This window comes from Dermochelys coriacea, chromosome 14 (genome assembly GCF_009764565.3).
Source record: "Dermochelys coriacea isolate rDerCor1 chromosome 14, rDerCor1.pri.v4, whole genome shotgun sequence".
Classification (NCBI taxonomy): Eukaryota; Metazoa; Chordata; order Testudines; family Dermochelyidae; genus Dermochelys; species Dermochelys coriacea.
In genome coordinates, this window is record NC_050081.1 from 35,164,379 (window position 1) to 35,189,222 (window position 24,844).

The following is a 24,844-nucleotide window of genomic DNA, read 5'->3' on the forward strand; positions in this document are numbered from 1 at the left end:
TTCTTCCTCTGACAAGAAACGTTTTGTACCAATTTGGAGTCTCATGTGCGAGTTTGTGTAATTGTGGTGGAGATGTTTGCTTTTAAATTTAATTTTTAAAATCATTGCAATAGGAAACCTTTTTTAGTTTGCTCGCTTTTTTTATTATCACTATCATTCTTTTTTATTCATGTGGTTTTGTTTTGTAATGTAACTTCATAAAATGTAGGGACAGACTAAAGTGGATAAATGTCACATCAGAACTAATCTGAAAAACTGAAAAGCAATAGAATCACAGAGTTTAAGGCCAGAAGGGATTACCGGATCCTCTAGTCTGACCTCCTTAAGAGGGGATTGAATAGAAATCATCACTCAGCCTTAACATTCATATTGATGGTAAAAGGAAATAAAACATAAGAAAATGGAAATGCCTAACAAACAATATGTGAATGTCTGTTTAATTTTTAGGCAAACGTGATAGAGAAATTGGTAAGTGTCATTATCCATCCTCTGAAAAGGATTTTTTTGTAATTGGATCTTCATGTGGCAGTTTGTATAAATGTTGTGGAGTTCACAGTAAAATTTATCTTCTACAATTTTGTTGTAATATGAAACCTTTTTTTTTGTTTACTTGCTTTTTATTATTATTCTTTTGTGGAAGGGTTAGTGTAATTGTATAAAATGTGGGGAACCACTAAAGTGGAGAGATTTCATACCAAATGCTAATTTGAAAAACTGATATGAAACAGAGTCAGAGAGTTTAAGACCAGAAGGGACCACTGAATCCTCTTGTCTGATGTCCTGAAGAAGATGTTGATTTATCTCAGCCTTTACTGTCGTATTGATGATAAAAAGAAAGAAAACATAAGAAAAGGGAAATGCCTAAAACAATTCTATTTATTTCTCTTTCCTTTTCAGAGAAACGAGATAACGAGATAAGTAAGTATTATTATCCTTCCTCTGAAATGAAACTTTTTGTAGCATTTTGGAGTCTCATGTCACTGTTTGTTTAATTGTGGTGGGGTTGTTTGCTTTGAAATTTAAATTTAGGATTAGGAAAAGGAATGCAATAGGAAACCTTTTTAGTTATTTGTTTGCTTTTTCATTATCATCATCAATCATCATCATCATTCTTTTGGGGTTTGTTTGTTAAAGTAACTTTATAAAATGTGGGGAAAGACAAAACTGGATGAATTTCACACCAAAAGCTAATTTGAAAAATTGATAAGCAATACAGTAGTAAAGTATGGCCCAGGAGGAATTGTGCGAAGGCCCAGGTGGACTATCAGCACCTCAGATGATTATCTTCCCTCCACATTGCAAAGTAGGCATGTAATCAACCAGAATTAAAGTGATACCTGGGCTATAGCCTATACCCAAAGTCTTGCCAGCTAACCGGGTGCAAAGCACCACCAAACTTGAGTCAGAGTTTTTGGGCTTGTGCATTAAACAGGTTGGGGCAACAGCCAGGTAAGATTCTGAGCTAACTCTGCAGTGAAGATCCACCCTGGGAGAGACACACTCATGCAGTCCAGTGGAGATTCTAATGAACTTATAACTTTCTTTTCCCCTCAGAGTATTAGTTTGTACAATATTGAATCATGCAATACATGTTCAGATCTGCTCTCCTCTCTAATTATGTGACTGGTTTTAGGGTGGAGAAGATCCGTGGCACCTATAGAAGAAGGTAATTTATGATCACGTTATCAATATCCAAATATCCATTCCCATGAGGCAATGTGCCTCATTTTCTTTGTGTATGGGAGTGGATGTGATAGTTCAGAGCAGATCTCCCCAGCACCCTGCATTTCACAGTGCATCACAAGGTGAGGTGAGGTTTGTGCCTATGTCCTACCACACCATAATGAATCTATAGCATATTACATCTACTCTTCCTGCCCCTCCACCGCTGGCATGTGCACTGCACCCTGCAGAGATCTGTGACAGCAGCTGTCACCCATTGTACAGAACCAGTGGGACATGCACCTCCACAGCCACTTCTCCAGGGGGAGTTTGTTTTATCTCCCTGTACTGATGTCCGATCTCCAGTGTCCCTTTGTTTCTTCCTTCATCTTTTCCCCTCTGAAGAAAGCCAGTAGCTCTGCAGTGACCCCACACTGACGGGGTGAGCAGGGACTGTGTATGTGTGCGACCCTTGCTCCTGTCTCAAGCAGAGCAACAGAGCCTTGATCACAGAGAAGGGGCTCCCCTGGCTCCATTATACACATCTGGGGAGCTCCTGTGATCAGTGCTGTGAGCTTGGCTCTTTTCTCCTCTCTCATCCACCATGACCCCAGCATGCTCCTGTCTCTGATAAACAGGACGTCAAGTCAGCCTCACTAGCATGGCCCTCTCCCTCTTTCCACCAGCCACCTATTCTGTACCTTCTCCTCTGTGCCCAGGGGCCCTGGAAAATGGGCGCCTCTGTGTCCCAACCTGCTCTGCCTGCCCAGTGCTCCTCCCAGAGAGTGGGGTCAGGGCTCGGGGGCTTGCCCCACTCCATCCACCCAGCGCTCCAGCCAGAGAATGGTGTCGGGGTGCAGGGTCTTGCCCGGCTCTGCAGCTGGAGCGCCAGGTGGGCAGAGCAGGGCACGCCCCCATGCCCCAGCCCTAATTCCCCAGCAGGAGTGTGGGGAGAGGGGTTCTGCAGGCAGAAGGGGTGAGGAGGGGCCCTCACTTGCTGTGGCCCAGGGCCCTACAAAACCTTAATCTGTCCTGGTTCCCCCCCACACTCGTAGCATGCACCATGAACCCCCTTCCCTTGTTTAGCCCCCTCACGCCCTGCCCCAGGCTAATGTACTTGGGTGCTGTGATTGCTGCTGAGCAGTGACATTCTGGGCAGGTTCAATCCTGGTACCATGTGGCCTGTTGCTGTCCCAGCTGTGACATTTCAGAGCAGGACGGGTGCAGTGGGGAGGCCCCATAGCAAAGTCCAGCACAGGGGGAGCTGGGACACAGTGAGATTGAAGGTGGGGTGGGGGGAAGCTCTGCCAATGATCACTGAGTTGTACCATCTGCTGAGGCTGCTAGAGTCTCTAGTCCCCTCCCCGGGGAGAGGTGGGGGCAGGAGGGGAAAGATTCTGAGTCTCAGGCCTGGCCCAGCTGCTCCTTTCACCGTCACGGACCCGTCTCCGCCAGGGGAGTGACTCTCCCCAGCCCGGTGCTGAGATCTCCGAGCTGGGTAAATCCTGGAGGAAGGAGATTCCCTGAGTCACTCCCCAGCTGGGGCAGATTCTGTCACTGAGGCCATCAACCCCCCCCCCAGGGCCGAGCTCTGCCCCTCACGCTCCGATTCTCTCCCCCCAGCGAACGTGACCCTGGATCCAGACACGGCTCATCCCCACCTCATCCTGACTGAGGCTGGGAAAAGTGTGACACGGGGAGACACTTGGCAGGATCTGCCCGACACCCCTGAGAGATTTGACTCTAGGGTCTGTGTGCTGGGCTGCGGGGGATTCACCGCGGGGAGACATTGCTGGGAGGTGGAGGTGGAGGGTGCGGGAGGCTGGGCTGTGGGGGTGGCCAGAGAGTCTGTGAGGAGGAAGGGACGGATCCGCTGTAGCCCTGAGGAGGGGATCTGGGCTGTGGAGTGGGACTGGTGGGGTCAGTTCTGGGCTCTCACCTCCCCTGTGACCCCCCTGACCCGGAGCCGGGCCCCCAGCAGGATCCGGGTTTGTCTGGACTGTGACCGGGGGCAGGTGACATTTATCGAGGCCGGTGACGAGGCCCCGATCTTCACTTTCCCGCCGGGCTCCGTCCCTGGGGGGAGAATCCGGCCCTGGCTCTGGGTGCGGGGGGGATCCCGGCTCCGACTGTGTCCCTGAGACCCACAGCAGAGGGGGAACCAGAAATCAGCCTCTCTAGCCTCACGGACCCCGGTCTGTATGACCTTGGGGGACTCCCATCTACCCAGCCCCTGGCCCCTCATCTCTATGGCCCCTGGAAGCTCCTCCCCCTCCCTCCCTGCAGCCCCAGCCATGGGGGGAGGGGGAGGAACCCCTGGGGCTGCAGGAGGGGCAGAGGGGCCCTGAGGGGCAGAGGTGGGGGCTGGGCAGGGGGCAGAACTAACAGCCGGGCTGGGGACAGGCAGAGGTGGGGGCTGGGCAGGGGGCAGGCAGAGGTGGGGGCTGGGCAGGGACCCAGCATGAATCCATCAGGGTTTGGGGGGCTGGGGAGAAGCAGCGGCGGGGAGCGGTTTGTACAGATCTGTGGGATTGGATCTCATGGGGTCTCCCAGCCAGAGCTCCTGCCCCAGGGGCCCAAGTCACTTCAGGACACCGGGTAGCACTGTCATGGTCACACACACACGCAGGGGCAGTGGAGGGGATGGGTAGGGGGTGCAGACTGATGGAAAAACCATTATATAACCTTAAAAAAATCATCATTCGATCAGTCTCATGATTTTTTTAAAACTCCTGAGGTTGGCAGCACTGGGGGAGGCAGGGACAGGGTGGGTTTAAGCATCAGGTGTTAGAAGAAACAAGAAGGAAAATGTGAATGAAAATAAAACAAAAATAAAGGGAGAGTCCAGGAGAAATGGTGGAAAATAGAACTGAGAAGACTGATAGGAGAATATCCCTGGGGGCAGCAAGAGGGGAATGGGTAAAATCACCGGATGGGGGTAGGAATGGAGCAGCCATGGACGTTGATCTGCCAAAGGGAGGGGAAGAGAGTGGGAGAGACACTGGAAAATAAACAGGGATCCGAAGTGAGGGTTCGAAAAATGAACAGAAAATGAGAGATTTATGACATGTTACTTAAAGTGAGACTGTAACTCATTAATTACCTATATTAATTCCTGGGCATTGGTGCTATTTTAGTGCCATTAAGAAAACTGTTCTCAGTAGCTGGGGATCTCCTTGCCATGCTGTGGTTATTAAGGCTCCTTCTCAGCTCCGTTTACTTACCACCTTTAGTTATTTACTGTAAAATAAAACATGACAAACCATTCTTCTTGTTTGTTCCACTTTAATGTCCCAAATGTAGTTGTCGGGGGCAGAGTCCTGGGATTTGCTTCCTGGCTTGGTTGTGTCCCCCCAGCTCCCACAGGGAATATTGCGCCTCTAGAAGGAGAATTTGGGTTTTACTGTGATGTGTCACTAACCAGCCTGTGTGCTGTCTCTAGCCTGTATATACCCATGTCAATGAGGAATTGCTCAGCTGTGCTCTGCGGACAGGTGACTGGTTGCACAGGGACAATCCATGAAGGGAGTTAGGTGTTGCAATGCTGAGCGTCACAGGGCCTAGTTTGTAGGCAACCAGAAAATCACATTCTGCAAAGCTGAGTCAGGGGCCTAAACTCCCTTGACAATGCAAGTGGGCATCAGAGGCACCTTACAGTGCGATTCACAAAAGCCAGCTCACTAGGCGGGGAGCCATGTAAGCTAGACAAGGGGAGATGCTGACAAGGGGGGAGGGGTGTCCTTAGCCCTGCTCCCTCTCACAGACAGGTGCCTAAATCGGGGCTACAGGGGGGCGTCGGTCTCTGCTTAGCAACCCACAGACGAAAACCCAGCGCCTGATGTTCAGTGGCTCAGGGACCTAAGGCGTTTCTTGCTGGAATGAGTCAGGCACCTGCCTCACTCCAAACAAAATGTGAGTGTGGGGGTGGGGAGAAGGTGGAGGTGGGTTTTGTGATGTCACCTGCCTTATAACTTTTACCCCCATGGTGAGAGCACTCAGCTGGCATGCGAGAGACCCAGATTCGACTCCACTGTCTAGAGTAGCTCACGAATGTGAGTACCAACCTCAGGGCAAACAGTTACAAACCAGGGTACAAACCCCACGCTAAGTATCAAATGTGAACCTCTCAAGCACTAGAACAAACTGAACATGGAGTCCCAGACAGTCCCCTTGGGTTCTTCGGTCGATCTTGCTGCTTTTCTCCCTCCTCCCCTGCTGCATCTCCCTGCTCCCCTTGCCGGGGCTGCCGCATTCCTAGCAGCAGAGTCGGGGCAGCTCCTGGCCACAGGTGTCTCTGGTTAAAGCCACCAGCTGCTCTATCCTGGCCACAGAGAATGGTGGAAGACGTGGAACAGGAGACAACCTCTCTCCAGCCCAGGAAGAACCATTAATAGAAACCTTCCCATCCCAAGGCAAAGGGAGCAGGAGGTGGCAGCCCTGGAGGGAGAGATTCTTATCCAGGAACAGGAAGAAGCATCCAGGAAAGAGCCCCCCTCAGCCCAAGGCAAAGGGATGTGGCAGCCCTGAGAGGGAGACCTCTCCATTCATGTCTCCAGAACCCACCTGGTCAGAGTTAAGGGGGTTTGGATGCTGGGCACTGAGAAGGTTTCTGTTTACTGGTGTGTGTGTGTGTCTGTATCCCAGAGCGGGTGAGGTGCCACCGGACTGCAGTCAGGGGAACCCAAGCATCTGAGCCCCAGGATCCCCAGATAATTCAAGACTCTGGGACCGGAACAGAGCCCATCCATTGCTCCAGTCTTGGGGTCCCTGGGCACATTCTTTGGGGACTCTCCCTTATCTGAGATGTGAAACCCACTGCCTAAACCCCTGGTGCAGAGCTGACCCTCCAGACTCCCGCGTGCTTAAACACACCATGTCCCAGAACTCCACACCAAGGTGAGAGCCTGCTGGTTTCAGCAGAATTCCCTCCGGAGGTGTGCAGTAGTTGAGAAGCATTTGGCTCTGTCTACACTAGACAGCAAAGCACTGCCTGTGTGGTCACCTGCGAGCACTGGGGAGAGATATCTCCCAGCACTCCTGTTAAACCAGGTCAATGCTCAGAGCCTGTCTACACTGGTGCTTTAGAGCGCTCAAACTTGCTGCGCTCGGGGGAGGGAGGGTGATTTTTCACACTCCTGAGCCAGCAAGTTACTGCAATGAGAATTGCCAGTGTAGACAGGCCCCTTCACACACAGAGAGACTCTTTGCACATGTCCAACACACTATTGATCTTTCTCTTAACCATATAAAGCACAAGAGCATTCAAATCACATCGCATAAATAACCAACCTAACTGCAGTACCCGTCACTAGGTCACCCTTCCCTTAGGGGTCCTGGGGGCCATCTAGGCCCAGGAAAAGCAGGCAGAGCCCCTGGCCTCATGAGGCTGCTGCGTGCTGGGGGACTTTGCTCTCTCCTTCTCAGTTGGAGACAAAGAGCTGGATCCATAAAGGGACTCAGGTATTCCAATGCTGAATGTCACCGGGTCTAATTGCAGCTGCCTAGAAAATCACTGGAACGACACTGAGCCACAAAGCCTGAATTATGAGGTGATGTAAGTGTCTTAGAATGAGTGACACAAAAGCCAGCGTGCTAGGCAGGGAGCTGCCTAAGCCAGTTGATGGGAGATGCTGAGCAGAGGGGAATTGTATAGGGCAGGGGTGGCCAACCTGAGCCTGAGAAGGAGCCAGAATTTACCAATGTACATTGCCAAAGAGCCACAGTAATATGGCAGTAGCCCCCATCAGCTCCCTGCCTCCAGCCCCCAGTACCTCCCGCCTGCCGCCAGCCCCACCAATCAGTGCCTCCCCCTCCTCCCCATGCCTCCTGCCTGCCACAGTCAGCTGTTTCATGTGCACTGGAGGCTTGAGGGGGGGAAGGGGCAGGGGCCTTGGGGAAAGGGGTGGAGTGGGAGCAGGGCCTGGGGCAGAATATGGGGTTCAGCAGTTAGCCCCCCCACCACATTGGAAAGCTGGCGTCTGTAGCTCCAGCCCTGGAGTCAGGGCCTATGCAAGGAGCTGCAGGTTGGACACCCTGGTATAGGGAGTCTAGCCCCCTCACTCAGCTTTGTGCATTGCAGGGCTGTTCCTGTGACTCTCTTGTGCCCAGTGTCTCTTGATAAATGTTGTCTCTGATGTCAGGGCCAGACTTAGGGGTGGGTGGATGGGCGACCACCTAGGGGCACCGTTCTATGGGGGGAAACCTCTGGTGCAGGGTGTCCCCCCTCCCCCTGCTGCTCTCCTCCCATCTGCAGCCACCACTGCTCCTGCTTTTTGTATTCTTTTGGCGAATACAGGCTAACAGGGCTGCTACTCTGAAATCTACATTCAAAGTGATTTACTGTCAAATACATTGTGGGTTGTTTTCACAGCAAAGGAACATGAGACTTTTACAGCTTGTTGAATTAGTCATTTCTTGCTTTTGCTGAATTTTATTCAAGAACAGTGGGCCCAAGACTGTTCCTGGGGGAGATTTCTAACTTCCTCCATTTTGAATACTGGAAATTTCCTGCATCAAACCCAGCAGTCATCAGTCTAGATTTCTACCTGTGCTGTCATTGCAGTTTTCTGCCTCTTGGCTGCAGGGCTGGAGGAGTGAATCCTTTTGTTCTTGTAACAAATAAAATTATGCTCAGAATCAATCGAAACAGAAAATTGCCTCTTTTTCTCCTTCTGAACTCAGTGGGAAGTTAGCATGTGCCTAAAGTTGATCCTGTGTTCAAGAGTGTCACTGAGTAGGGACTTCAGGCCATACTAAAAACAGGAAATTTATACATTGTGTAACAGATTATCTCCTCCTATGTGAAAAGCCATTCAAGGGGCAATATCATGAAGAAACCTATCAGAATACAGCTATTTACAAATGGTAGTATTGTTGGGAAATTATGTTTTTGTTTTGTTTAAAGCAGTTTGCTTATTTTTCAAATTTCAATCGTATTATTGAACAAAAAATTAATTTTAGTTTTTCTTTTTTTCAGTTTTCATTTTTGCTCCCTTTTCTCCTTTGAGACAGGACAAGGGAGGGGCAAATAAAATGTTTTTTATTCCATCTGATTAGGGTTTCTCATTTTGAATCAATTGGAAATGTTTTTTTTTTCATTTAGCATCATTTTATTGAAAAATTAGAAACATTAAAATAGGAAAAATCAGTTTTGTAAAAAAAATGTCTAAAAGCCATTTTCTATTGAAAAAATCATTTTGTTTAAACATTTTTGACCAGCTGCAGTGTTGTCAACTATCATAATTGTGATTTTTCTAATTTTAAGTCTCACAGTATTCGGTAATTTTCTGAAAGCCCTAATGCTCTAGTTGTGCATTTATGTGAGAATCTCAGATTTCATTTAAAGTAAAACTAAATGTCTAGCTTTTATGACTGCAGGAGAAAGTTTAAGATTATGACCTGAGTGCACACTCAGGGCTCAGAAACCAAATGGCAAAAAATAGGAACTCAAAATGTATTTTTTAAAATATTGATTTTAAGTCAATCATTTATCTTTTTTGACCCAATTGTGATTTTTTTTTTCAATTATGTGTGTGCATAGGGGGGAGGGAGGGGAGGATTTTTGGGATTGATTTTCTTCCTGAGTTGGGGAATAGCTTTCCCTCCCATGCAGCCACTGCCTCTCCTCTCTCTGGCCTGGGGAGGGGCTACCTCACACAATGCCACCTCCTCCTTCTTAGTCTTTGGTCTGGAGTGGCTCCTCCCCAATGCCAAGGCCCTCTCAGAGGATCTGAGCCACTTCCAGCTTTTGAGGCCCCTAGCCATAATAAAAAGATTTTGTCAGCGGATGAGTCAGGAAAGCATGATGATCAGCATCTCGTGGAATGTTATGTGGAATTTCAAAACTACTAATTTGAAGAAAGGATTGCATTTGGGCAAGTTGCAAAATTTATCAAATTCCAAAAAATTAACAATTGTCTAAATTTGACCCTTCCTTTGAGTTTGAGGCCCAAGCCAAATGCCCCCCCCCCCCCGGCCGCTTAGCCCTGCCAATGCCACATCTTCCCCACTTCATCCAGGACAAAGCAGGGAGGACCAACTGTGGGGAGGAGGATTCCCAGGTGGGTTAAATCTGTTTCTGGCCTCCTCTCAACTCCCTTGCCTTTAGATTCAGTCTCTTTCCTCCATTTCTCTCTACTGATCAGTTTCTAGGAATGAAACTGAGGAATCACTGAGGTGCCCAGGAGCTCCCTGGCAGGGGTGAAAATAAAATGCAGATTTTACCAGTACGGGGCCGTTCTGGCCCCCCCTGAAAGGGGCGAGGCCTTGGGTGGAAGTGGGTGGGGCTGGGGGTCAGCATCCCCCAGCCAGTCCATCTGTGCTCCCTGTCCCACGCTGCCCGTGGCTCCAGCAGTGATTTAAAGGGTCCGGGGCTCTGGCCAGTACAGCTGGGGTAGCGGCAGTGGCAGCTGGAGCCCCGGGCCCTTTTAAATCGTGGCCCTGGGGCACGTCAGCAGCCAGGGGCAAAAGGGGCAGCGATATTAAAGCATTGCTGCGGCAGCTTTTTAACATCGCTGCCCTTTTGTGTCCTCCCATTGGCAACCCTGCTGGTAGGGACCCGGTGGGGGCGCAAAAGGGGCAGCGACGTTAAAGGGCTGTGTGGCAGTGCTTTAACAGCGCTTTAAAGTCAGCAGTATGGGCCAGTCCTGGCAGCTACCTTTTACCACTATGCCGTACCGGCCCGTTCCCCCTTCCTTTCACCCCTGCTCCCTGGGTTCCAGGACTGTCCCAGCTAGAACAGGGCTGCTGGGGAGTGTGAGAAATGGCCCCAGCCTCCCCCAGGGCTGAGCTCGGGCCCTCATGCTCTGATTCTCTCTCTCTCCACCCTTGTGAATGTGACTCTGGATCCAGACATGGCTCATCCCGTTCCTAATTATCCACAGGATGATACTGTCATTTAAAAAATGACATTCACTCTAAACTGCAGGTTAGCAATGCAAAGGTATTATTACTACTATTCCTAATTATCCACAGGAGAATTTTATATTTTGATGAGACGATGTAAAAGTAATTATTATTACTTCTGACATTTACTATAGTTCACAAAAAAACAAGAACAAGAGTCTCTTCAAAATCATTACTGTATTCAGGTAATTTGGGGCACCTGGATATTTTCATCTGCTGGTCTGACACTTCTATTTTAGCAGGTATACGGTTGTTCCTTCAAGAGGAGACTAATCTGCCCACATCAGAGCAGTGGAAATGATGACAACCTTGCATTTCCTCTAGTACTTGCAGTTTCAAATTCAGCAGTGCTCAGCTGAAAGAGAAAAACACATTTACCAGTTTGGAAGAGAGAGGATTTCTTAAAAAGCCTGTAAGGAAAGGTGACAATAAAACTCTGCAGCTATTTTACAGCTAGATGTAGCTGTGCAAATTGATACAATGGAATGGTCTTTAGGATACAAACGATCCATAACTGGATGAGGAGTTTGGAAGGCCAGGTCACACCCTAAAGATAATAAAACTTCTCAAATCAGGTAAGTGAACTTTGACTGCTCAAAAGACATTGAACTAATGGACTCTATTTATATCATCCCCAAAAGCCATTGATTTTTTTTTTTTGCACAGATTGTTAATAATACAAAGATTTGGTAATCCTATGAGAATTTGTTTTACTTTTTATGGAGATACTACATCACATGTACATACAAAATGATATACATTCAAAATACATTTCAGATCACTTTCCTAGTGCTGTAACTCCATTTTTACTCCACTTTGACTTAGCAATTCGTTTATATTGTTATTGTGCTTTGTTGAAGAACACTGGGCCAGATCCTGCACTCAGTGGAGGCAAAGGAAGATTTGTAAGACAATAACTTCCTGTCTTTAGAATTCCTAAAGAAACATACAGCTGCAAACCCAACCGCCATCAGTATTGTTTCCTGCCTCTTGTCACTAATTTTCTTGCTTTTTCTTGGGGTGGAGGAAGGTGCACTGAATTCTCTTGCTCTAATATTTTCAAGGGGAAAACCCCCAATTGTATCCGGAATAAAACAGAAAAGTGCATCCTTTACTCATTTTAAAATCAGTGGGAATTAAGGATGTGCCTGTAGTCAAGCACTTGTTGAAGTGTGTTGTTGAATAGGGATGGAGTTAATTTCTGAACTGGGGCCAGAATCGTCAATGTATTTACACAAGGTGGGCATGTCTACATGGAATTTAACTTGGTATGGGTTTTGTGTATCTGTGTTACCTGCTCTGCAACAACTGTTGAGTGCTCAATTCATTAAACACAAGGGCCTGGATGCACAAAAGCAGTTGGACATTGTCAGGACTGGCCTTAGGGCAAATGGCGCCCTGGGTGAACTTCTATTTTGGTGCCTCCTCCAACACCCCTGGTCCATACAGTTTCCCTGGGCTCCCCCCTTCATCACCTCCGGGCCCCACTGCTTCCCTCAGGGCTTAATTTGTATTGAAAGAGGTGCCAGAGCTCAGCCCCAGAAGAAACGAGGCACTGGTTTGGCAGCCCTGATAGTGGTTTGCATTTTGCCAGAGCCCACGGCCCTTCCGCAGCCCTCTGGCCATTCCTGGTTGACCAGGGGCTCCATTTTAGTTTTTCGGGGGCAAGAGGCAACTTTATCCGTGATTCTAGGGGCTGCTCAGGCACTTGAAAACTCTAGGATTTTTTGCACGTAATTTAGAAATTAGCAGACAGAAGCACTGTATCTAATTCCTATACAAAGAAAGATTAAAAAAATATAGAAACTCCAATTAAAGCCACAGTTTAAGTTTCTATGTAAATTTAAAACAATCAAGAATTAATACAGCATGCTATTCCCAATCCCAAACTTTGAGGTATCAGTTCTTGAGCTTTAACATGGTATTAGTGTACAAAGTATCAAATTTGTGTTTCTGTCTTTAGTAGAGATAAATACAATCTGCTTAAAATCTGCTTACTTTTTCTAACAGACATACTCTGTTACTGCCATGATCTATTCTAGTTTAGTCAATTGTTTTTCACTAAAACGTATTTACTTAGTTTTAACAGACGGAATTCAGGGGTTTTACTCTTTTTTATGAAGAATGGGAATTAATTTTTCTAATTATTTGGCATTTATGTTTATCGATCACAATCATATACATGGCTCACTAGCATTTGACTCCATCATTGCTGTTGACATCAGACTTGGAATGGCATTTATTTTTGAACAAATTTTAAGTTAGTTTACAGATCTAACTAAAAATACAACTTGAAAATAAGTGACCTTCATCTGCACAGTGTCGAAAGTTGTGTTTAGCTAATTTTTTAAAAAACTGGCATTGCTAAGGGGAGTACAAGCTAAATTTACATTCTAGAAGGATACTATTCTGTGATTGTATCATGTTAAATAATGAATGACAAAGCACAGTATGATAATAAAAGTAATAATGAGAATTACTCCAGCCAGGACAGGTTAGGTATTTTAGAACTCACTCCTCAAAGAATTAAATTTAAGTGTAAGAGAAAAATAAAATTATGAAATGCACAGACCAGTCAGAACACTGAAATAACTGCTCTGTGATCCCTAACCAACTTTGAAAGAATAAAATTACAGAGAATACATGTGCATTGCAAGTTTCGACCGGAAGTCCGAAGAAATAACACCACAAACAATACAAGTGTGTGTGTTGGGGGAGGAGAGAGAGACCGAGTATGAGGGACAGCGGGGGAGACAGCATGCTGTCTCTTTGAACACACACTCACTACGCTGAAGGCTTGTTCAGTCCAGCAGCAGCGTCCAGCAGCTCCCATTCCTGACCTGAGGCAGCAGCACAGACGCCTCCCCTCCCAGGTCAGGAAAGGCTGGGGACACAGGCAGGGGGATGGGGACACCCCCAACATCAACCCCTGTCCCCTGCTCTGCACAGCAGACAGGAGGCTCCCAGGAGCAGCTTGGCCGGGGGAGCTTCAAGCTCGGCAATGGGAGGGGGCAGGAGTCGTCCAGACCACCCACCTAGGGCTGCCCATGTTCTAACCACAGAAAACTGAACACCCTTGCCCCACCCCCTTCCCTGCCCCTGCCCTGTGGCCCCACCCCCACCCACCCCTTCTCCGAGGCCCCACCCCCAACCACTCCATTTCTCCTCCCCCCTCATTTCTTGCTCTCCCCCACCCTCACTCACTTGCTCATTTTCACTGGGCTGGCTCAGGATGTTGGGGTGCAGGAGGGGGTAAGGGCTCTGGCTGTGGGTGCAGGCTCCAGGGTGGGGCCAGAAAGAAGTGATTCAGAGTGCAGAAGGGGGCTCCAGGCTGGGGCAGGAGGACTTTGGGGTAGGGCCAGAGCTGAGAGGTTTGGGATGTAGGAGGGGCGTCCATGCTGGGGCTGAGGGTCTTGGAGTGCAGGGTGCGTGGAGTTGCAGGCTCTGGGGCTGGAAATGATGGCTTAGGAAGGAGTACTGTGGAAAGGGATCTGGGGGTCAGTGAACCACAAGCTAACTATGGGTCAGCAGTGTAACACAGTTGCAAAAAAAGCAAACATCATGAGAAGTAATTCTTCTGCTCTACTCCATACTTATTTGGCCTCAATTGGAGTATTGTGTCCAGTTCTGGGTGCCACATTTCAGGAAAGATGAGGACAAACTGGAAAAAGTCCAGAGAAGAGCAACAAAAATGATTAAAGGTCTAGAAAACATGACCGATGAGGGAAGATTGTTTAGTCTGAAAAAGAGAAGACCGAGAGGGGACATGATAACAGTTTTCAGGTACCTAAAAGGTTGTTAAAAGGAGGGAGGTAAATTGTTCTCATTAACCTCTGAGGATAGGACAAGAAGCAATGGGCTTAAATTGCAGCAAGGGAGGTTTAGCTTGAACATTAGGAAAAACTTTTTAATGTCAGGGTGCTTAGGCACTAGAATGAATTGCCTAGCAAGGTGGTGGGATCTCCTTCACTGGAGATTTTTAAGAGCAGGTTAGACAAACACCTGTCAGGGATGGTCTAGATCAGAAGTTCTCAACCTTTTTCTTTCTGAGCCCCCCCACGACATGCTATAAAAACTCCATGGCTCACTTGTGCCACAATAACTGGTTTTCTGCGTATAAAAGCTAGAGTCAGTGTTAGTGGGTAGAAAGTAGGGCAATTGCCTGGGGCCCCATGTCACAGGGACCCTTATGAAGCTACATTGCCCCATGCGGTGGGGCTTCAGTTTTCTGCCCTGGGCCCCAGTGAGTCTAATGCTGGCCCTGTATGGAGGCCCCCCTGAAACCTGTTTGAGGCCCCCTAGGGGGCCCTGGACCCCTGGTAGAGAACCACTGGTCTAGATAATACTTCGTCCTGCTATGAGTGCAGGGGACTGGACTTGATGACCTCTCAAGATCCCTTCCAGTCCTATGATTCTATGAGGGGTTTGGGGTGGAGGAGGAGGTGCTGGTCTGGGGCACCATGTATAACAGTTAGGCACTGAGACAATCACTATAATCCTCAAAGCCCAAATTAGGCGCGTAAACTGCTATTAAAAATAAATAATAATAATAATTAATAAAAAGAATGAGGAGAGAGAGGCCCCTGGGGTTCGTCTACACAGTCCATGGCGCTGAGCCTCCCAGCCTGGGACAACAAACTGGAGCTTGCATTAGTGCTCTAAAACAACTGCGTAGGCAGCACTTTGAAGTTGGGGGGACATGAAGCAGAGGGGTCCCACATCTCAGGGGAGTGCCCTAAGTCCTGGGATAAAAGTTATGAGTGAGCTCCTCCTTTCTCCCTCTCTTCTTAACTCCCTCCTGCCCACAGGTGTTTTGTGTGAACTTGCCTACAAGGCCTGATCCTTTAGGCATACTCAGAGGATGCTACCAGACTGGGCCCCACCCATTGGGGGTGGGTAGGGTAGGCTCGGGGAGGCTGAATTTCTTCACATGGCCAGGCATGGCTCCTCCCCACACTCCACCTCTCATGGCCCCACTTCGGCAGAGCCGCTGGGTGGGTGGAGGACATGGGGCTCCTCACAGCAGCCCAGGCTCCCTGGGCAGCTTTTACCACAGCCCGGCTCTGGCTTTCAGCCTGGCCAGGGGACGGGACAGGACCTCGGGGAAGAGGAGGAACAGTGGGCAGGGCATGATCAGCTCCTCCACTGTGAATCGCAGCCCCTGCCTCTGCTGCTTCCTGCCTTCCCAAGGCTACTATGCCCATATTAAAACGTGCAGAGACCATGGGCCCCCTGGACCCTCCCGGATCTGGCACCACTGCTCTGAGTGAGTTTAGGCACCGATAGGATTCATTAAGAATTTTCTGCATTGAAGTGCTTCTGAAACTGAAACTTAAGCATCTTAAACAGGGACTTTTGTACCAACTGATTGTGTGTATCCAGGGTAACATTGTTATCCCGTGGGCAAGTTCACGTTGCCCTGTATTTTTTTGTGGCCACGGAGCTATGGAAGAGAAGATAGCAGGGGTGATTTCTGGTCCTGTGTTTAGGGAAGCTTTGATGACATGCCTGCGAAAGAGGCAATGTAACATATTGTGAGACAGATTGTTCTCTGCCGTGTGAAAAGCCTCATTTTCATGAGCCAATCTTTGGGCATGGTTAACCCAGGGAAATTATTTTTCATCACTATTTTTGAACAAAATGATTTTTGTTTCATTTTTACAATTCTATTTTTTTAATGAATCAAACTCAAAAGAATGTCTTTCATGAAACAAATGGGATGGAATAAAAACTAACATTTTATTTATTTATTTATTTATATATTTCCACTAACAACAAAACAATTTATAATCCAGAGCAGAAGCAGAGAGAACAGAAGCCTAGAGATCCCAGCAGCCATGGCCTCAGGGACTCCTGTACGGGAAATCCAAGAGGAAACCAAATGTTCCATCTGCCTGGAACATCTGATGGACCCAGTCACCATACAGTGCGGGCACAACTTCTGCCAGGTCTGCATCACTCAGCACTGGGAGACATGGGCAGAGCTGGACTCTGACCCCTTGTGCTGACCCAGTTGCAGAGCCCAAATCCAGAAAGGGGCTCTCCGAAAAAACTATCAGCTAGAAAATATAGTGGAAAAAATCAAACAAATGGATTTCCAAGCAGGAAAAGAGAATCTGTGTGAGAGACACGGCAAAGCCCTGGATCTGTTCTGTGATGAGGACTGGGAAGCCGTGTGTGTGGTTTTGAGAGATCCTCAGAGCACAGATCTCACACAGTGCTTCTCATGGAGGAGGCTGCCCAGAAATACAAGGTAGGAAATACTGTGGATCCGGGAAATTCTTTCTTTTTCAGACTCAGTCTCTCAGAGCCACAGAATCTCCTAATTTCCCAGATTTTCTCCCTGATCTCTGGAACCACCTAAATCTCCCCACCTCCTGCAGTCTCCTTCCTCTGGGCAGGTACAGGGAGCCTTGGCCACTGATGGCAGGCACAAAGCCTGTCATTAGGGAGACATGGGGCCTGGCTACACTTGCAAGTTAGAGCACCTTAAGCCGCCACAGGCACCCTAACTCACGACCCATCCACACTGGCAAGGCACGTAGGGCACCTGGACTCTGCAGGTGGAGCGCTCCTGGTCATCCACCTCCACAAGAAGCATAACGCTTGCTGCGCCCCGTCTGAAACGCCCCAGCATCTACAATCGGCCTCTGGAAAGGTCCCATAATCCCTTTAAGTCAAGTGGCCGCTCTTGTCATTGTTTTGAACTCACTGGGCTGCAGGAATGCGAAGGTCCCCTTTCAAAGCTCTGTGTCTGACAACCGGCTGCTTCTCTGCTCAGAGACAAAGCAGCCGTTAGTGTGGAATGCTGCATGCTGTGCCTGTGTGAGAGAGAGAGGCGGGGTGTGTGTGTGGGGGTGTCTCCTGCTGTCTGAACTTACAAGACAGCCAGCTGACACGCTCTCAGCCCCCCCAAAACCCACTCTCTCTCCCGCCACATACACACAACACACTCCCTGTCACACTCCATTCCAGCCCCCCCGCCCCATATCTCCCACAATGCACGGCTCTCTGTGGCGTTGTAAGAGCTGCTAATGTGGCCACGCCAGTGCGCTTGTAGCTGTCAGTGTGGACACATGGCAGCGCCTTCCTTACTGCGCTCCCTGAGGGCTGGTTTAACTCCCAGCGCTCTACATCTGCAAGTGTAGCCAAGCCCTGAGGCACTAAAGCTCCATGGGAGGCACTTTCCTCACACACAGGACTGAAGCAAGATGTGTCTGTGCTGCTGCCAGGCCAGGCATGGAAGGCACGAGCTGCGCTCACCACACCCCTGACAGCCTGGGCAACGGGTATCAGAGGCAGGGGAAGGCAATGCCTTCCCAACCTGCCAGGCGTAACCCTGCCCACACTGCGCCCCCAGGCACTGCCCCTGCTTCCGCCATGGCTCCTGGACCCTCAGTCTCCTGGGGCAGCCTGGGCTTCAGGCTGGGGAGGCTGGGGCCGCGCGCCATCCCTGTGCTCCAGGGCTGGGGAGGCTGGAGCCGTGTGCTGCCCGCTCAGCGGGTGGCTGGGAGGTTGGGGATGCTCAGGGGCTGGGGGCCTGCCCCCATAGAAACAGCTGAGTTTAGAGGCTGCACAGGGGGCAGGAGGGAAGAGGCTCTGAAATTGTTCTATGCGAAGAGGATCCAACTTCAATTTGTCTGGTTTCTCGTCTGTCCTGGGCTCACAGAGCTCACACGGTGGTTGCCATCCAGGAAGCTGTCTGGTGGTACAAGATACAGAGTTGCTGTTCGGTCTAATGGGTCATCACTTTGGATTTTAATTCCAGGTTAATGGCATCACAAGTTGCCTGACACCAGGGCTGCTGACAGAGTTGCCAGGCCTCTGGGCAAGGCGGGCCGGGGGGGCAGCTCTGGGCCTCCGGAAGGGGCAGGGCCTCAGGGAGAAGGGGCGGGGCTGGGGCTAGCCTACCCCAGAGAGCCCTTCAGCACTACCCAGGCCGCGCCGCCTGGGGCTCCAGCGGCGATTTAAAGGTTCTGGGGCCATAGGTGCCGACTTTCCCCACCGCCAGTGGGTGCACGTGCCCCACCCAAAAGCCAGACACCTGGGAAAGATTTCTCTCTAACTCAGAGCCCTCCCCGACTTGTGCCTCATCACCAGCCATTGGGATATTTGCTGTTACCCATCGCATATAGAAAGAAGTGCTGGTCATTTCCCTTCTCCTGGGGCATAGGTGGGTCATGGGGAATTTCTCCTAGGAAGCTCTAATTACCCCTTACAATGTCTGGAATATTATACACATCCAAATTGCATTCTTACTAGTTCTTTTCCAATCACCTTTGAGTGATATGAAAATAAAGTACCTTATATAGGTCATACACTACACATGCATGAACACATCATTGGCAGGGCTTTTTTTGTTGAAGTTGTTTTCATATTATTGTTCTCTTCTCTGATTAGTTTACTACCATTGATTATGCACATGCCACTTTCACCCTTGTCTCCTCACAGGAAGTACTGGACTTTGCTAACTTCTCTGTGGCTGGATGCACAGCCCCCTTCAGCCTGGCTCCAGCCCCTCAGTGTTTCTCTCCACTGCACAGCCCCCTTCCGCCTGGCTCCAGCCCCTCATGGTTACCCCTCCCCCAGCTGCACAGACCCCCTCAGCCTAACTTCCCAGGAGCAGCAGGGATGAGGGAAAATGGGAAGCCACTTCTGGGAGCCACCAGAGTGAGTCCCTCCCCCGCCCCGAAGAATTTGTTCCACCCTGGCCCCTGACAACAGACCTCCGCCCACAGCCAGAGCTTGTCCCTTTGTCCTTGTCAGGACACGGAGAAGGTTCCCATCGTCCCTGGGATAACCCCTGCCCAAAGAGGGGTGCCCTGGTCACAGTAGGTGATGGGAAACCCTGCTCCATTGAGAGAGATCCACTGCTTCCCACATCCTGTGACATGATGGGGGATCTCCCATGTAAGGGACACAAACGGGAGAGACATGGGGTAAGCGGTGTACAGGTGGGACACACACACACACACACTCATCCTCCCATCAGACATACTATTTAAACAAGAAAAATAGAAAATCAGTGACAACAGTGCACTGAAATATGGTTTTAGGATAAATATTTATTTCAAAGGCCCCAACCCACAAAAAAATATTGACTGCGGCAGTGAGGGACATTCAAAAACACTCGTGAATTGAATTTATTACTATTATTATTGTCTATTATTTATTAACTAGCTAGGTTATGTTTTTTTCAGTGTGGAAAATTGTGCTTTATTTTACGAGTTGAACGATGACTGAATGGCATAACCCCCCGCCAATGTCCATCACTAACTTTGGTAATTTTGTCAAGTGTCTGTCGCACAACACAATGCTGCCGACCCCTGGCCAAAGGAACCAAAGTGGGTAAAGTTACTTTTATGACAAAGTCTTTGTATGATGTGAGTCTAGGGTACGACAAAAAGCAGTGAGTGAATGAGACAAACCAACTGGAGTTTGAAGGGTGGGAGGGGATGATGAGGGGAAAGGTAAATCTCTCTTACAGATTGTGTGTCCTGGGATGGTTGTGAGGCTGAAAGGACGTTGGTTCCATTGCTGGGAGATATCTGAGTGAGAGAGGAAATAGAAGGTTTCAGTTAGTTTATATTAAATGCCTGAGTGTGTCTCTGGGTTTCTCTGTCATGAGGAAAACACAGTTCTATGCGTACAGAGTGCGGACGCTGTTATAAATATGAAAGTCTGAAATCTCGTCTCTTTTCTCCTTTCCCCCGCCAGACACTCTGCCTTCTGCACTGGAGACACAAATTGGGGAATCCCTAGGAGCACACTGACAGGGTGAGTTTGCAGTTGGAGATTGTCTTTAAATTATGAGAAAATTCCAGTGAAAACATCTTCATGAGATTGTAACGAAAGTTACCAACCAAATCACCAGTTGCTGTGGCACACACAGCCCTAAAAATAACCTATTAACAGTGAGGAGATCCAGGGGCACTGGAACATAGGGGGCCAGGGGGCCAAGCTCACCCTCTTTTTAACATGGGCATTGTTTGGGGGCAAGGGACCATGTTGGCCCCCCAAACTACAAGCCTTGGGCAGGCGTGGAGCATCGCAGCATTGGCTGTGCTTCATGGAGGGGCAGCTGATCAACTCCGCCCTGTGTAGTGCAGCTTCTTCCTGGTGCTTGTCCCTCTCAGTGGCCCCACGCCTGCTCCTCTTCCCCCTGGACCCTCCACCTGCCCTGGGTGGTGCCCGCCGGAGAGTGGACATGGGAAGGTGGAGGGTCAGGGGCTCTCCATAGTGGCCAAGGCTCCCAGCCTGGCCAGGGGCAGGGCCTCGGCAGGAAGATGAAGGGTGGGGCAGGGCCAGGGAGAGGGCAGGGCCACAGGTGGTGTGACCCTGTACCCCCCTCCCCAACTTCTGCCAAGGTGCCGGAACACCTGGGGAGATCCCAAGCTGACATCACACAAATAATCCTGACACCAACCTTAGCGCTGAGTTCATGCCCATGCTAGTGAACAGAAACACTGTCCCTGAGCAGCACCCGAACAGAGCTCAATGCCCTGAGGACTGACACATCCCTTTGCTTTACCCCAGTGCAGGGGGTCTCCCCATTGCTCTTCTCTAACATCCTGCCTTTCCTCTGGGCAGGGCTGGGCTGGGCTCTCCCATTGGAGCTGCTCCCTGCTTCCTGGATTGGGGAGATGATTTTCCTGTGATGCTGGCAGCTGCTCCCTTCTCTCTGGGCTGGGGATGGGGCTACCCCACCCAATGCCACCTCCTACTCTCTGGTGTTAAGTGGCTCTTCCCCAAAGCTGCACCTTCCTCTCTGTTCCCAGCCCTGGGAGTGGAGACTGCATTAGAGGAGGGAGATTTCCTCTGGGCTTCCAAACTGTACCAGCTTCCTCTGCTCCCTCCCCACTAAAACCTTTCTTGGTGTGTCTCTCCTGCTGGGAATGGAGCAGAATCAACAGGGGTAGCTGGGAGCTGAAGCTTACGCAAGCAAATGGGAAATTAATGAAGTGGGTCTCCTTACAGAGACTGAGGAGCTGCAGTGACATCCCTGCTCAGTCTCAGGTGCCCAGGGCAGAGGCAGCTCCCTGCGATCCAGGCCCGTCCCAGCCAGAACAGGGCTGCTGGGGGGTGTGAGAAATGGCCCCAGCCTCCCCCAGGGCCGAGCTCTGCCCCTAACGCTCCGATTCTCTCTCCCCAGCGAATGTGACTCTGGATCCAGACACGGCTCATCCTGACCTCGTCCTGTCTGAGGCTGGGAAAAGTGTGAGACGGGGAGACACGCGGCAGCGACTGCCCGACACCCCTGAGAGATTTGACACTGTGCCCTGTGTGCTGGGCTGTGAGGAATTCACCTCCGGGAGACATTGCTGGGAGGTGGAGGTGGGGGATGGGTGATGCTGGGCTGTGGGGGTGGCCAGAGAGTCTGTGGGGAGGAAGGGATGGATCCGCCTCAGCCCTAAGGGGGGAATCTGGGTGGTGGAGGGATCAGTTCCGGGCTCTCACTTCTCCTGCGACCCCCCTGCCCTTGAGCCGGTCCCCAGCAGGATCCGGGTTTGTCTGGACTGTTACCGGGGGCAGGTGACATTTATCGAGGCTGGTGCCGAGGCCCCGATCTTCACTTTCCTGCCGGGCTCCATCTCTGGGGAGAGAATCCGGCCCTGGCTCTGGGTACGGGGGGGATCCTGGCTCAGACTGTGTCCCTGAGACCCACAGCAGAGGGAGGAACCGGAAATCAGCCTTTCGAGCATCACTCACTGTAATAGTCACACACATGGGGGGTGGGGGGGGAGGGGGATGGGGAAGGGTGCAGATTGATAGAAAAAACATTATATAACCTTAAAAAAAATCATCATGGGGTCAGTCTCAAAAAAACACCTGAGGTTGGCAGCACTCGGGGAGGAAGGGACAGGGCGGGTTTAACCAGAGGGAATTAGAAGAAGCAAGAAGGAAAACGTGAATGAAAAGAAAACAAGAATAAAGGGAGAGTCCAAGAGAAATGGCAGAAAATATAAATGAGAAGAGTGACAGGAAACTATCCCTGACGGGGAACCAGCCTGGGGGCAGCAAGAGGGGAAGCGATAAAATTGGGGGTGGAGGGGGTGGAATGGAGCGGCCGTCGGGGCTGATCTGTACAGGGAGGGGAGGAGAGTGGGTGAAACACAGGAAAATAAACAGGGATCAGAAGGGAGGGTTAGAAAAATGAATAGAAAAGGAGAGTATGAAAAGAAAGGGAACAGAGAGATTTATGACGTTACTGAAAGTGAGACTGTAACTCATTAATTCCCTATATTAATTCCTGGGCATTGGTGCTATTTTAGTGCCATTAAGAAAACTGTTCTCAGTAGCTGGGTATCTGCTTGCCATGCTGTATATTTATTAAGGCTCCTTCTCAGCTCCATTTACTTACCACCTTTAGTAATGACTGTAAATAAAACATTACAAACAATTCTTCTTGTTTGTTCCACTTTACTGTCCCAGCTGCAGTTGTCGGGGGCAGAACCGTGGGATTTGCTGCCTGACTTGGTTGTGTCCTCCCAGCCTCCACAGGGAATATCGCGCTTCTAGGAGGAGAATTTGGGGTGTATTGGGATGTGTCACTCTCCAGCCTGTGCTCTGTCTCTGTCCTGTGCACACCCATGTCAATGAGGAATTGCTCAGCTGTGCTCTGTGGAGAGGAGACTGGTTGCACAGGGGACAATCCATGAAGGGAGTTAGGTGTTGCAATGCTGAGCGTCACAGGGCCTAGTTTGTAGGAAACCAGAAAATCACATTCTGCAAAGCTGAGTCAGGGGCCTAAACTCCCTTGACAATGCAAGTGGGCATCAGAGGCACCTTACAGTGCGATTCACAAAAGCCAGCTCACTAGGCGGGGAGCCATGTAAGCTAGACAAGGGGAGATGCTGACAAGGAGGGAGGGGTGTCCTAAGCCCTGCTCCCTCTCACAGACAGGTGCCTAAATCGGGGCTGCAGGGGGGCGTCAGTCTCTGCTTAGCCACCCACAGACGGGAACTCAGCGCCTGACGTTCAGTGGCTCAGGCACCTAAGGCGTTTCTTGCTGGAATGAGGTTAGGGTGACCAGATATCCCGATTTTATATGGACAGTCCAGATTTTGGGGACTTTTTCTTATATAAGCACCTATTACCCTCCACCCCCTCCCGATTTTTTACACTTGTTGTCTGGTCATCCTAAATGAGGCAGGCACCTGCCTCGCTCCACACAAAGTGTGAGTGTGGGGGTGGGGAGAAGGTGGAGGTGGGTTTTGTGATGTCACCTGCCTTATAACTTTTACCCCCATGGTGAGAGCACTCAGCTGACATGTGGGAGACGCAGATTCGACTCCACTGTCTAGAGTAGCTCACGAATGTGAGTACCAGCCTCAGGGCAAACAGTTACAAACCCCATGCTAGGTATCAAATGTGAACCTCTCAAGCACCAGAACAGCCTGAACACGGAGTCCCAGACAGTCCCCTTGGGTTCGCTGGTCTATCTTGCTGCTTTTCTCCCTCCTCCCCGCTGCAACTCCCTGCTCCCCCTGCCGGGGCTGCCGCATTCCCAGCAGCAGAGTCGGGGCAGCTCCTGGTCACAGGTGTCTCCGGTTAAAGCCACCAGCTGCTCTATCCTAGAGACAGAGCTGGATTAGGGTTATGAGGGGCCTACAGCTAATGCGAGGGAAGGGCCTAAATATGAATTACATATTGCAAAAAAATTATGCAAAAAGAAAAGGAGGACTTGTGGCACCTTAGGGACTAACACATTTATTTGAGCATAAACTTTCATGAGCTACAGCTCACTTCATTGGATGCATTTTTCCACTGAATGCATCCGATGAAGTGAGCTGTAGCTCACAAAAGCTTATGCTCAAATAAATGTGTTAGTCTCTAAGGAGCCACAAGTCCTCCTCTTCTTTTTGCGAATACAGACTAACATGGCTGCTACTCTGAAACCTGTCAAAAAAATGATGTCATCAAACATTTCTCTACATACATGTTTACATATTATTTATTTATGTAAAATTAACAAATTTGTTCTTCTCTGACGACACTCAATTCTTGCCACAGACACTTCTGAGTAAGAGGTAGCACGAGGGATGCTCCGCTGTCTTTCACTGAAGCCTCCTTCCTCCTAGGTCAGGGGAGGGCAAATTTTTTGGCCTGAGGGCCACATCAGGGTTCCGAAATGGTATAGTGGGTCGGGTGTGGCCAAGCCCCCGCCAGCTATCCAATCCCCCAGCTATCCAATCCCCCCTGGACTCTTGCCCCATCCAACCCCGCCGCTCCCTGTCCCCTAACTGCCCCCCGGGACCCCTGCCCCCTATCCAATCCC

At 49.7% G+C, this 24,844-nt stretch overlaps 7 protein-coding genes and 1 long non-coding RNA gene across 40 annotated transcripts in view; 5 read left to right on the top strand and 3 right to left on the bottom strand.

Moving 5' to 3' along the window:
• LOC119843306 (butyrophilin subfamily 1 member A1-like) overlaps window positions 1-21,950 on the top strand; it is a 66,425-nt gene extending 44,475 nt beyond the window's left edge. For 15 of the 31 annotated variants that reach the window (XM_043496743.1, XM_043496742.1, XM_043496740.1 and 12 more), the window contains 5 exons: window positions 448-468; window positions 898-918; window positions 1,634-1,666; window positions 3,286-4,019; window positions 4,100-4,319. In XM_043496743.1, the coding sequence (XP_043352678.1) occupies window positions 448-468; window positions 898-918; window positions 1,634-1,666; window positions 3,286-3,803 (593 nt within the window). In that variant the 3' untranslated portion in view covers window positions 3,804-4,019; window positions 4,100-4,319. Of the gene's footprint in view, window positions 1-447; window positions 469-897; window positions 919-1,633; window positions 1,667-3,285; window positions 4,020-4,099; window positions 4,320-4,718; window positions 4,926-21,718 lie in introns of those variants that run through there. The other 16 variants (XM_043496744.1, XM_043496751.1, XM_043496754.1 and 13 more) reach the window with 4 other exon arrangements.
• Window positions 1-24,844, bottom strand: part of LOC119843287 (zinc finger protein 850-like) — a 1,467,609-nt gene that overhangs the window by 1,389,156 nt on the left and 53,609 nt on the right. The gene's annotated exons all lie outside the window — the stretch shown is intronic.
• LOC119843274 (zinc finger protein 850-like) overlaps window positions 1-24,844 on the top strand; it is a 1,382,451-nt gene that overhangs the window by 1,091,362 nt on the left and 266,245 nt on the right. The gene's annotated exons all lie outside the window — the stretch shown is intronic.
• The window catches only part of LOC119843356 (zinc finger protein RFP-like), a 1,128,717-nt gene that overhangs the window by 1,074,166 nt on the left and 29,707 nt on the right, over window positions 1-24,844 (bottom strand). The gene's annotated exons all lie outside the window — the stretch shown is intronic.
• LOC119842642 (zinc finger protein 239-like) overlaps window positions 1-24,844 on the top strand; it is a 1,225,455-nt gene that overhangs the window by 468,004 nt on the left and 732,607 nt on the right. The gene's annotated exons all lie outside the window — the stretch shown is intronic.
• The window catches only part of LOC119843367 (zinc finger protein 664-like), a 1,158,238-nt gene that overhangs the window by 319,138 nt on the left and 814,256 nt on the right, over window positions 1-24,844 (top strand). The gene's annotated exons all lie outside the window — the stretch shown is intronic.
• The window catches only part of LOC119843338 (zinc finger protein 850-like), a 621,437-nt gene that overhangs the window by 319,138 nt on the left and 277,455 nt on the right, over window positions 1-24,844 (top strand). The gene's annotated exons all lie outside the window — the stretch shown is intronic.
• LOC122456640 lies at window positions 6,144-21,158 on the bottom strand. The gene is made up of 3 exons (XR_006275622.1): window positions 19,438-21,158; window positions 7,923-7,927; window positions 6,144-6,155 (listed from the first exon to the last, which is right to left on the bottom strand). It is a non-coding gene; the product is annotated as an uncharacterized LOC122456640 (long non-coding RNA).